The sequence below is a fragment of the Propithecus coquereli genome, unplaced genomic scaffold, assembly GCF_000956105.1.
Source record: "Propithecus coquereli isolate 6110/MARCELLA unplaced genomic scaffold, Pcoq_1.0 Scaffold269, whole genome shotgun sequence".
Taxonomy (NCBI): domain Eukaryota; kingdom Metazoa; phylum Chordata; class Mammalia; order Primates; family Indriidae; genus Propithecus; species Propithecus coquereli.
Window position 1 is genome coordinate 1,582,758 of NW_012148274.1, and position 12,716 is coordinate 1,595,473.

Genomic DNA, 12,716 nt, shown 5'->3' on the forward strand with positions numbered 1-12,716 from the left:
AGAAATTCAGTTTTAAATAATTCTTTTCCCACTCTTCTTGTTAATGTATTATATGGAAATAGAAAAACAGCATTCCAAATCCTAGGTACATAGTATTTGACAGAGAATACTGTTTTATAATGATGTACAAATAACCGGTATTCTATGCTTTTCCTATTAATACTTAAGAGTCTAGGCCACATAAAAATTAATGAGTTCCTTTTGTTGTTGTCACCTTTTAGGGGGAGTGGAGTAGAATGTTTGTGAAGATTAAGTTTTTATATTATGATATCCTCTTCAGGGAATGAAAGCTTATTAAAATAGGCATTAAATTATTTTTCCAGCTGCATCTATGTATAGTTAAAAATCCGAAAGGGATAGCCTTGTCCTTTCGATCAGTGATTCTCAACAGGGTGCAATTTTGTCCTCCAAGGTACATATATAGTAATGTCTGGAGATATTTTTGGTTTTAACAACTAGGGGCAAGTAGACAGATAGTGTATTACTTGCATCTAGTGGGTAGAGACTAGGGGTCCTGCTAAAGAATCTTACAATGCAACAAAGAATTGTCCAGCCTAAAATCTAAGTAGTACTAAGGTTGAGAAACCCTGTTCTAGATAGTTCACAACTTCTGAAGAGTGGGAGTAAGTTGATAAAACCAACTTCTAGGAATGAACTGTCATATTTATTTTCACATTTTAAAATAAAGTTTTAAACAGGCAGGTAAACACATAATGTCACACACACACTCTCTCTCTCTCTCTCTCAATGAACATTTTATTTTAGAGACTAGGTCTTGCTCTGTGGCCTAGGCTGGATGCAGTGGCGTTGACCATAGCTCACTACAACCTCAAATTCCTGGGCTCAAGCAATCCTCTTGTCTCAGCCTTTTGCGTCGCTAGGACTATAGGGGTGTACCACCACATCCAGCTAATTTTTTCTATTTTCTATTTTGTGTAGAGATGGGATCTCGCTATATTGCCCAGGCTAGTCTTGAACTCCTGGGCTCAGGTGATCCTCCCGCCTCAGCCTCCCAAAGTGCAGGCATTATAGATGTGAGCCACCATGCCTGGCCTCAATGAACATTTCAGAAACTAAACTACATATAAATTCTATTTCTTTATGAAGTGACATGCTGTGTCTATTATATAAATAGTACATAATAATAAACAGTATCAACAATATGATTCAATAATATTGTTACATGGGGTTTTGGCAACAAAGTTCAACTTATATCTCTCAATGTAATTTTGTAAAACACCGACAGTCTTTAAGATGATTCCAGAAGAATAAATATAGAGAACTCTACATCTCTTAAGTAAAACTGATCACCTCTTAGGTTTAAGCTATGCATTTTCAGAAGTTTATTTCACTTACTAAGAGCTCTGAGAGGGCCAGGTTTCTAAATAAAAGGAATGCCAGAAGGCCAAGTGTTCCCAAGGTACACTGGAAACATACCTATCACGCTCTTGGCAAAAGAAGCCCGCTTCAGGGTTGCCAGACCAAGATCTCCAATCTTGACTGAGCCTGTAGGGCCAGTGATAAAGATGTTGTCACATTTAAGATCCCGGTGAATAATAGGTGGAGTCCGAGTATGAAGAAACTGAAGTCCCTTAAGGATCTGACGGCACCAGCTTCTTAGAACTTTGATCTTCATTACTTTAAACCTTTTCAGGTACCTGGAAAAGGCAAGGTACACCAGACAAGTTATCGATGATATGAGTTTGTTGCTTTGAAGAATTCCATTAAATTCTAACATACCCAAGATAGGAATATCAAATTTAGAATATTAAGATTCAGTAACTTTAAAGGTTAGTGATACTTTTTAGTAAGGTTAAAGGGGCTAGGATAGTTTAAATGAAAACTCTATTACAGGACACAGAAAAACAAGTCCTCCAAATACTTTTTCATCTAAACAATTACAGTATTAGGTAACTAGTTTTTTTCTTCAGGGAATGGGTTACCAGGTTGGCAGTATCAGCATTAGCAGTATCTAAATATTTCAGAGCCAAAAATACTTAATTTGTCACTGGTAAGAGAATTCTGACAACAAAGCACAAAAATGAATTCCTTAAAATGAGTTCACTGTTAACATGATTATGAAGCAGAGCTCTGTTTCTGGTAAATGGGTAGAGTAGCTCTTATCAGATACAGATGTATCCACAAACTCAGTCAACATACAAAACTACCTGAAGGCTCTCGAGAGCAGTCAAAATCAGTTATACATCGGATGGGATGAAGGGAAAGCACTGCTTGAGCTTCCTTCTTTCTCTACCTTTTTCACCTAAGAGAAGGGTCTGTCAAATCCCAGCATCCAGAACAGTGCTGCCCAAAAGAACTTCCTACAATGATGGTGTGTCCACTAAAGTAGCCACTAGCCAAATGTGACCATGTGTATATAAATGTAGATTAATTAAAATAAAAAAATTTCCTTTTTTCAGCTGCGCTAGCCACATTTCAAGTGCTCAACAGCCATATGTGGCAAATAGCTGTGGATTTGGACAGTGCACATCACAGAACATTTCCATCATGCAGAAGGTTCTATTGAACAGTGGAGATCTAGAAAGGAAAGGGGAAATCTCAGAAAGGAGGCACAGAAGGAGAGCCTTAACTTCTGCATATTTACTCTGACCAAATCTCTAGATGACCTCTGAAGTATGTTTTATGTGGAACAGATCCCAATTAGCCCAATTAATGCTAAATGAACTGACCAGAGATTTCTGATGGTACTCACTGCAGGGAAGATATATTTTTGGATTGAGTTGCAATGCATATGTTACCTGGAAATATTCACGAAAAAAATGAAGAGCACTAAAAATTTTAACTATAAAACATTACATTTTTCTCTTAGTCTCTTTAAAATACATACGACTAGTTTAAAGGAAGATCTGTAACACTGTGATATATATGATCCACTTACATATTCTATCATATAGTATGTTTTTCAACTCCTGAATTTGTTTGGTTCCTTTTTATAACTTCTCTTTATTGACATTCTCTATTTGTGGAGCTTTACTTTCCTTTACTCTTAACATTTTCCCACCATTGTCCTCAGCATTAGTCTTCCAATTTTGTGGAAAAGCTGCTTACTTCCATTTAACCATGAGTTGCTATAATTTTTTACGTAACTGTATCATATATGAAAATTATAGTATAAAGAACAAGTGTTAGAGGGGATAAACAAAACTATTTGTGCAAGGGTCTTATATTTTACACGAAATTGTATAGTATTAATCTTGTATCTTATGTGAAACTGTACAGTATTAATCCTAAATAAATCGTGCAAAGTTAAGGATACAAATGCAATCTCTAGAGCAAGCACTTAAAAACAAATGCCAGCTGGGCATAGGGGTGCATGCCTGTAGTCCCAGCTACTTAGGAGGCGGAGGTGGGAGGATCATTTGAGTCCAGAAGTTTAAATCTAGCTGGGGCAACATAATGAGATCCTGTAAGTTGACTGACCACCTTGAGAGAGAAATGTGACAACGAAGTACCATCAGTGCAAAACAGGCCATAAAAAAAGCTCTCTCTAATATAGCAGCACCTTATTGTAGTCCTTCATTATGACTGATCCTTGTGCAATCACACTGAAAAAGCCTGGTAGTTGAAAAGCCCCACCCTCATAAGCAGAGCTCCTACTCAGCGTCTCAGTACTGAAATATTTACTTATAAACTGGCAATCAACTCATGGTTAAATGGGAGTAATTATAGTACCTATTCTACAAAACTGGAAGACTAAATGCTGAGAACAATGGCTGTCAAATATTATAGAGGACATTCAATTCAAATACAGAATTATCAATAAAGAGGTATAAGTTATTAAAAGGAACCAACAGAAATTCAGGAGCTGAAAACACAGTAACTAAAGCCTCGCTAGTGGGTTTCAATAGCATATTTGAGCACAAAGAAGAAAAAAGGCAGAAAACTTGATGAAAGGTCAATTGAAATTATTCAGCCTGAGGAGAAAGAAAAAAGAATGAAGAAAAATAAACACTGTCGGATACCATCAAGAATACCAATATATGTACAATGGGAGTCCCAGAAGAAGAGTTTAATAGCAGAAAGGATATTTGAGAAAGTAATGATCACAAATTCCCCAAATTTGATAAAAGACATGAATCTATACATCCAAAGAGCTAAGCAAACTCCAAAAAGGACAGACACAAATAGATCTACAATGAGACATATTATATTCAAACTGTTGAAAGACAAAGACAAAGAGAGAATCTTGAAAGTAGCAAGAAAAAACTCATCATGACCAAGGGATCAATAAGATTATGAGCCAATTTCTCAGCAAAAACCATGAAGGGGCTAGAAAGCAATGGGATGACGTATTTAAAGTGCTGAAAAGGAAACAAACAAACAAACAAACAACCCTCCCCCCAAACTGCCAACCAAGACTTCTACATCCAACAAAATTATACTGCAGAAATGAAGGAGAATTAAGACATTCCCAGATAAACAAAAGCTGGAGGAGTTTGTTACTAGCACACCTGCCCTACAAGAAATGCTAAAGAGAGTCCTTAGACTGAAATCAAAGGACACTAGATAGTAACTTGAACCCAAAAGAATAAATAAAATCTCTGGCAAAGGTCACAACATAGCTAAATATTCAAACCAATATTAATGTATTTTTAGTTTAAAATTCCTTTTATTTCCTACATGATTTAAAAGGCAAATGCATAAAGCAATAGTTATAAATCTATGTTAATGGGAACACAAAGTATAAAGACAAATATGAGACAACAAAAACATAAAATGGGAAGAGGGTGAAGGTGTTTAGGAGCAGAGATTTTATATGCTATTATAGATAGTTTGGTATCAATTCAGACTAGATTGTTAGAAATTTATGATGTTAATTGTGATCCTCAAGGTAATCACTGAGAAAATATCTAAAAAAATATATACAAAAAAAAAGGAAACGAAAAGGGAATCAAGTGGTACAAAACAAAATCAATTAAATATAAAAAAGCAGTAATGGAGGGGATAAAAAACAAACGTACAAAACATACAGAACACAAATAGGAAAATGGCAGAAGTCATTCATTATCACTAATTACTTTAAATGTGAATAGACTGTCAAGACAGAGATGGGCAGAATGAATTAGAAAAACAGTAGAACTATATGATATCTATAAGAGACTCACTTTAGATCCAAAGACATAAATAGTTTGAAAATTAAAGGATGAAAAAGATATTCCATGCAAATAGTAACCAAAGGAGGGTGAGGTGGCTAAACTAATACCAGAAAATGGACTAAATAAAAAACTGATACAAGAGATAAAGAAGAGCATCATATATTGATAAAAGGGCCAATCCACCAAAAAAATTTAACAATTATAAACATATTCACATCAAACAATAGAGACCCCAGATGCATAAAACAAACTGAGAGAACTGAAGGGAGGCATTAGTTAGTTCAACAGTAACAGCTGGAAACTTCAATACCTCACTTTCACTAATGGATAGAACATCTAGACGGAAGATCAGTAAGGAAATAGAGGACTTGAGCAACACTATAAACCACCTAAAGGTAACAGCACATTTGAGCCCAAAGAAGAAAAAGGCAGAAAACTTGCCTAGAATACACCACCCAAGACAGCTGCATATACATTCTTCTAAGGACACATGGAACAGTCCTTCAAGAAATCTCTCAACAAAGAAAAGTCTAGGACCAGATGGCTTCACTGGTGAGTTCTGCCAAACATTTAAAGGAAAATTAACACAAATACTTCTCAAACTCTTCCAAAAAGTACAAGAGGAAGAAACATTTCCCAAGTCATTCTATGAGACCAGTATTGCCCTGATACTAAAGATACCAAAAGAAAACTACAGACCGATATCCCTTATGAAGGATGCAAAAATCATCAAACAAAATATTAGCAACTGTACCCAACTGCATAGTAAAAGGAGTACACACCATGACCAAATGGGATTTATTCATGAAATGAAAGGGTGTTTAAACATAAGAAAATCAACTGCATAACAGAACACAGGGGGGAAACCACATAATTATTTCACTTGATACATAAAAGCATTTGACAAAATACAACACTCTTTCATAATAAAAATACTCACCAGACTAGGAATAGCAGAGAACTTCCTCAACATGATAAAGGGCATTTATGAAAAACCCACAGCCAACATCATACCCAATGGTTAAAGACCACTGGTTTCCCCTTAAGATCAGAAATAAGATAAGGATAACCACTGCTATTAAACACTGTACCGGAAGTTCTAGCCAGAACAATTAGACTAGAAAAAGAAGTAAAGTTATCTAAATTGGAAAGGCAGAAGTACAACTATCTCTATTTGCAGATGACATGATCCTATATATTAAAACACCAAAGAAAACACACACACACACACACAAGCTAATAAAATATTCAAACAGTTACAAAAGTACAAGATCAACATGCAAAAATCAGTTGAATTTCTATAAACCAGCAATTAACAACCTGAAAAGGAAATTAAGAAAACAATTCCATTTGCAATCGCATCCAAACAATAAAGTATATATAGAGGAGTAAATTTAACAAGGATGTAAAAGACTTGCACACTAAACAGTACAAAACACTGCCAAATGAAAATTTAATAAGACATAAATGGAAAGATACACTGTGTTGATGAATTGGAAGACTTAATAATATATAGATATGTATACCAAGGAAATAGAATTGTGAGTTCAGAAACAAACCCCCTACATCTATGGTTAAATGATTTTTGACAAGGTTGCCAAGGGAGAATAGTCTCTTTAACAATTAGTGTTGGGGCAACTGGACATCAGCATGCAAAAGAATGAAATCAGACTCTACTTCACAACACATATAAAAGTTAACTAAAAAATGCAACGACAACCAAAAGAGAAGAGTTAAACCAATAAAGCTCTTATAAGAAAACTTGTAAGTAAATCTGCACGACCTTGGTTTTCGCAATGGAGTCTTAGATATGACAGCAAAAGCATGAGCCACAAAAGACAAAATGGATAATTTGGATTTTATCAAAATTAAAAACTTGGTACAGGTTGAGCATCCGAAATCTGAGATTCGATACAATTCAAAATCTGAAACTTTTTGAGCTCCAACCTGAAATTCCAAAAAAATGCTCATTTGAATATTTTGGATTTTTGGATTTAGGATGCTCATCTGGTGAGCACAGTGCAAATATTCCAAAATCCAAAAATATTTGCAGTCCGAACCACTTCTGGTCCCAAGCATTTCGGATAAGGAATACTCAACCTGTATATCACAGAATATTATCAAGGATGTGAAAAGACAACCTATAGGAGAAAATGTTGGCAAATCATGTATCTGATATAGGTCTAGTTTCCAGAATATATAAAGAACTCTTACAAATCAACAACAAAAAGATAAATAATCCAACTTAAAAACGGGCAAGGGACTTAATGGTCAACATCATTAATCATTAGATTAATGCGATTCAAATCCATAATTAGACACCATGTCATGTCCAGTACCATGGCTATTAAAAATACAGTTTCGTGGTTCCTCAAAAAGTTAAACATAAGTCAAAGTTACCATATGACTCAGCAATTCCACTCCTAGGTATATAGCCAAAAGAAAAACAGGGGCTCAAAAAAATACTTGTGCACAAAAATTCATAGCAGCACTATTTACAACAACCAAAAGGTGGAAACAGTGGAAGTGTTCACCAATGTATGGACAGATAAACAAACTGTGGTATTTCTATGTGTTAGGTAGGGATGAGGAGGAGGGGGAACAGATACTTTGCCTAGGGGGTTTCCATTGAGGAACAGATGGCACTAGGAGATGCTCTGTCTAAAACAGGAGGAACAAACTGACCAGAGGGAGCTTCTGAGAAATAACAGATGACATGTCAAGGGGGCTTCCATGGACTGAACAGATACCAGTCTACAACAGGGGTATCCAAGGCCAACCAACCAGAAAGAGGTAGAAAGGCCACAAAGTGGAGATATGACCAAGGGCACCAAAGAGGGTCTTTGGAGCATGCGTACAAGTAAGGTGACAGTATCCTCAAGTGACCTACCCTCATTAACATAGTAAAAATCACAACCACCTGAGCCATGACAATTTACAAATACTATGGCAATCCCCAGAAATTGTCATACAAGGATAGAAAAGGGGAGGATTTGCCATTCCGGGAATTCTCCACCTTTTTCCAAGAAAAATCATGAATATTCTGTCCCCTACTTAGCACAGAATTTGGGAATCAGCATACGGGGGAGAAATCTTGTTCAACTCAGGGTCTCCTCCACTTCCAAGGGTAGACCCATTCCATCTTCAGAACATTCTATGCTTGAATAAACTTTGGCACTTTGCTTGCTTGCACCTGCTTGGTCTGCTCATTTGCTCCGGTATCAATAATCATTCTTTGGTACTGGGAACCAAGAACCAGGGAACACGACCTAACATTTGGTCCCCACACCTGACACATGCAACAGACTATTATTTAGTCATAAAAGGGAATGAAGTACATTCAGATAAATGCTACAACATGATGATCCTCAAAAACATAATTTATGCTAAGTGAAAGATGCCAAACACAAGGGTCACATCATGTACTTTATGACTTCATTTATATGAAATGTCCTGATTAGATAAATCTATAGAGACAGTAAGCAGTTGGTGGTTCCAAGGGATGGAGGTAGGAGGAAATGGAGAGTTGTTCCATGGCTACAGACTTTTAGTGAGACGAAGGAGTTATGGATATTGCATAGAAATGCATACGTATTAATACTACTGAACTGGATGCTTAAAATGGTAAAGATGGGCCAGGCATGGTGGCTCACGCCTGTAACTCCTAGCACTGTGAGAGGCCACGGTGGGAGAACTGCATGAGGCCAGGAGTTTGGGACCAGAGTGAGCAAGACCAAGATCCTATCTCTACAAAAAATAGAAAAATTAGCTGGGCGTGGTGGTACACGCCTGTAGTCCCAGCTACTTGGGAGGCTGAGGCAGGAGGATCACTTGAACCCAGAAGTTTGAGGTTGCTGTGAGCTATGATGACGCCACTGCACTCTAGCCACAGTGACAGAGTGAGACCCTGTCTCAAAAAAAAAGTTTAAGATGGTAAATTTTGTTGTATATTTTTTACCATAATAAAAAGTCCCATCCAAAACTACTAGCAATCAGCTAGTCCAACCCCTTGTTTTTCAGATGGGGAATTGAGGCCCAGGTAAAGGTAGCTACTTGCCCATAATCAGTTAGTGAGAGGCAGAGGTGGGAGAAGTCACAGCTCCAAGTCTAGCACAATTTTTATTACATTCTCCCATTGCCATAGACTCTGAGGCTCAGAAACTAAAATAGATAATGATGGGAAAAGATAACTTTAAATGTAAAAAGAAAAATGCCTAAGAATTTAGATAATGTGTAATTAAGGTCTAACTATGCTGGAAGGGCTGGATGAAAATGTCAAGGAACTGGACAGATGTGGTGCTCACACAACATTGTGAATATACAAAATGCCACTGAATTGTACACTTTAGAATGGTTAATTTCATATGTGAATTTTGCCTCAATTTAAAAACTAAGTATAAATTTATATCCATTTCCTGATCCAAATTTTTTAACCCACACATTTCCATCTTATTTTCCAGGTATGGCTGCTATATTTGTTTCAATTTAAATATTTATACATGTGGAACAAAGGTAGAAACTCAAAAGCTCCAAAAAGCATGTCTTTTGGCACTAATTTCCATTCTGTCCCAATTTGCCTCTCCTAATGCTGTCCAATGGTCCTTGTTATTCTCTATTCTTCCAGTCATAAAAACAAAATCTGTATACATATATCTTGCTTAGGAATCTGTATACATCCTCAATACCAGCCATCACTTTTTAAAAATTTTTTTTTATTCTTAATTATTATGGGCACATAATAGTTGTATATATTTACAGAGTATGTGATGCTTTGATACAGGCTTACAAAGTGTATTAATCAAATCACGGTAATGGAGTATCCATCACCTCAAGCATTTATCATTTCTTTGTGTTAGGAAAATTCCAATTCCACTCTTTTTTAGTTATTTTAAAGTATACTGTAAATTTTTGTTGACTATAGTCACTTTGTTGTGCTATCAAATACTGGTCCTTCTATCTAACTGTATTTTTGTATCCATTAATCATACCTGCTTTATCACTCCTTCCCCACTACCCTCCCAGACTCTGGTAACCATCATTCTACTCTCTGTCTCCATGAGATCAACTATTTTAATGTTAGGTCCCACATATGAGTTAGAATACGTAAGATGTGTCTTTCTGTGCTTGGCTATTTCACTTAATATTAATATAATGTTCTCCAGTTCCATCCATGTTGTTGCAAATGACAGGATTTCATTCTCTTTTATGGCTGATTATTTTTCCATCGTGTACATGTACCACATTTTTTTTTATCCATTCATCCATTGATGGACACTTAGGTCCATTCCAAATATTAGCTATTGTGAAAAGGGCTGTAAACCTAGCAGTGGGATTGCCAGGTCATATGGTAGTTCTCTTTTTTTAGTTTTCTGAGGAACCTTCATTCTGTTCTCCATAGTGGCTGCACTAATTCACACTTCCACCAAGAGTGTACAAGGGTTCTCCTTTCCCCACATCTTCACCAGCATTTGTTATTGCCTGTCCTTTTGGTAAAAGCCATTTTAACTGGGGTGGGATGATATCTCATTGTAGTTGTGATCTGCATTTCTCTGATGACTAATGATGTTTGGCATTTTTTTCATAAACCTTTTGGCCATTTGTGTGTCTTCTTTTGAGAAGATTCAGATATTTTGCCCATTTTTAAATCGGATTATTTGATTTTTTCCTATTGAGTTGTTTGAGCTTCCTATATATTTTAATTATTAATCCCTTGTCAGATGGGTAGTGTGCAAATATTTTCTCCCATTCTGTGAGCTGTCTCTTCACTTTGTTGACTGTTTCCTTTGCTGTATAGAAGCTTTTTAGCTTGATGTGATCCCTTTGCTGTATAGAAGCTTTTTAGCTTGATGTGATCCCATTTATCCAATTTTGCGTGGGGGTATGCTTTGGGGGTATTACTCAAGAAATCATTGCCAGATAAATGTCCTGGAGTGTTTCCCAAATATTTTCTTTCAGTAGTTTCATAGTTTCAGGTCTTAGATTTAAGTCTTTAATCCATTTTGATTTGATTTTCATATATGGTGAGCAGTAAGAGTCTAGTTTCATTCTTCTGCATATGGATATCCAGTTTCCCCAACACCATTATTGAAGAGACTGTCCTTTCCCCAATGTATGTTCTTGGCACTTTTGTTAAAAGTAAGTTCAATACAGATGTGTGGCTTTATTTCTGGGTGGTCTATTCTGTTCCACTGGTCTTTGTTTCTGTCTTTATATCAGTTATGCTTGTTTTGGTTGTTACAGCTCTGTATTATAATTTGAAGCCAGATGCTGTGACTCCTCCAATTTTATTCTTTTTGCTCAGGATGGCTTTGGCTATTCTGGGTCTTTTGTGGTTCTGTATAAATTTCAGGATTATTTTTTCTATTTCCGTGAAGAATGTTCATTGGTATTTTGATGGGAACTGCACTAAATGTGTAGACTGCTGTGGGTAGTATGGACATTTTAACAATACTGATTCTTCCAATCCATGAGCATGGAATATCTTTCCATTTTTTGGTGTTCTCTTCAATTTCTTTCACCAATATTTTATAGTTTTCATTGCAGAGATCTTTCGCTTCTTTGGTTAAGTTTATTCCTGGGTATTTTACTTGTAGCTATTGTAAATGGGATTATTTTCTTGGTTTCCTTTTCAGATTATTTGCTAGTGGCATACAGAAATGCTACTGATTTTTGTATCCTGCGACTTTACTAAATTTATTAGTTCTAATCGTTTGTTTTTATCGAGTCTTTAGGGTTCTCTAGATTGTATCATTTGCAAACAAGCATAATTTGACTTCTTCCTTTCCAATTTGGATGTCCTTTATTTCTTTCTCTTATCTGATTATTCTAGCTAGAACATCTAGTACTATGTTGAATAACAGTGGTGAAAGTGGGCATCCTTGTCTTGTTCCAGACCACAGAGACAAGGCTTTCAGTTTTTCCCCATTCAGTATGATACTAGCTGTTGGCCTGTCAAATATGGCTTTTACTGTGTTGTGATATGTTTTTTCTAGATCGTTTGAGAGGGTTTTTTTTTTTTTTTTACACTATGAAGGGATATTGAATTTTATCAAATGCTTTTTCAGCATCAATTGAAATGATCAAGTGGTTTTTGTTCTACGTTCTGGTGATGTTATGTATCGGTTGGTATGCATGTTGAACCATCCTTGCATCCCTGGGATGAACCCACTTGATCATGATGAATAATCTTTTTGATGTGTTGTTAAATTTGGTTTGCTAGCATTTTGTTGAGGATTTTTGTGTCTGTGTTCATCAGAGATACTGGCCTACAGTTTTCTTTTTTTGTTGTGTCTTTGCCTGGTTTTGGTACCAGGGTGATACAGACCTTGTAGAATGAGTTTGGGAGTATTCCATCCTCCTCCATTTTTTGGAATAGTTTAAGTAGCACTGGTATTAGCTCTTCCTCGAATGTTTGGTACTTATTGAGCATTGAAGCCATCAGTTCCTGGGATTTTCTCTGACGGGAGACTTTTTACTACTGCTTCTATCTCGTTACTTCTTATTGGCTTATTCAGGTTTTGGATTTATTCCTGGTTCAATCTTGGAAATTTATCCATTTCTTTTAGGTTTTCCAATTTATTGGCATATAGTTACAGCACA

At 36.1% G+C, this 12,716-nt stretch overlaps 1 protein-coding gene across 7 annotated transcripts in view; it reads right to left on the reverse strand.

The window, feature by feature from the left end:
* Positions 1 to 12,716, reverse strand: part of LOC105812913 (serine/threonine-protein kinase WNK1) — a 149,322-nt gene that overhangs the window by 73,612 nt on the left and 62,994 nt on the right. For all 7 annotated transcript variants that reach the window (XM_012647471.1, XM_012647469.1, XM_012647466.1 and 4 more), the window contains exon 3: positions 1,438 to 1,658. In XM_012647471.1, the coding sequence (XP_012502925.1) occupies positions 1,438 to 1,658 (221 nt within the window). The remainder of the gene's footprint in view (positions 1 to 1,437; positions 1,659 to 12,716) is intronic.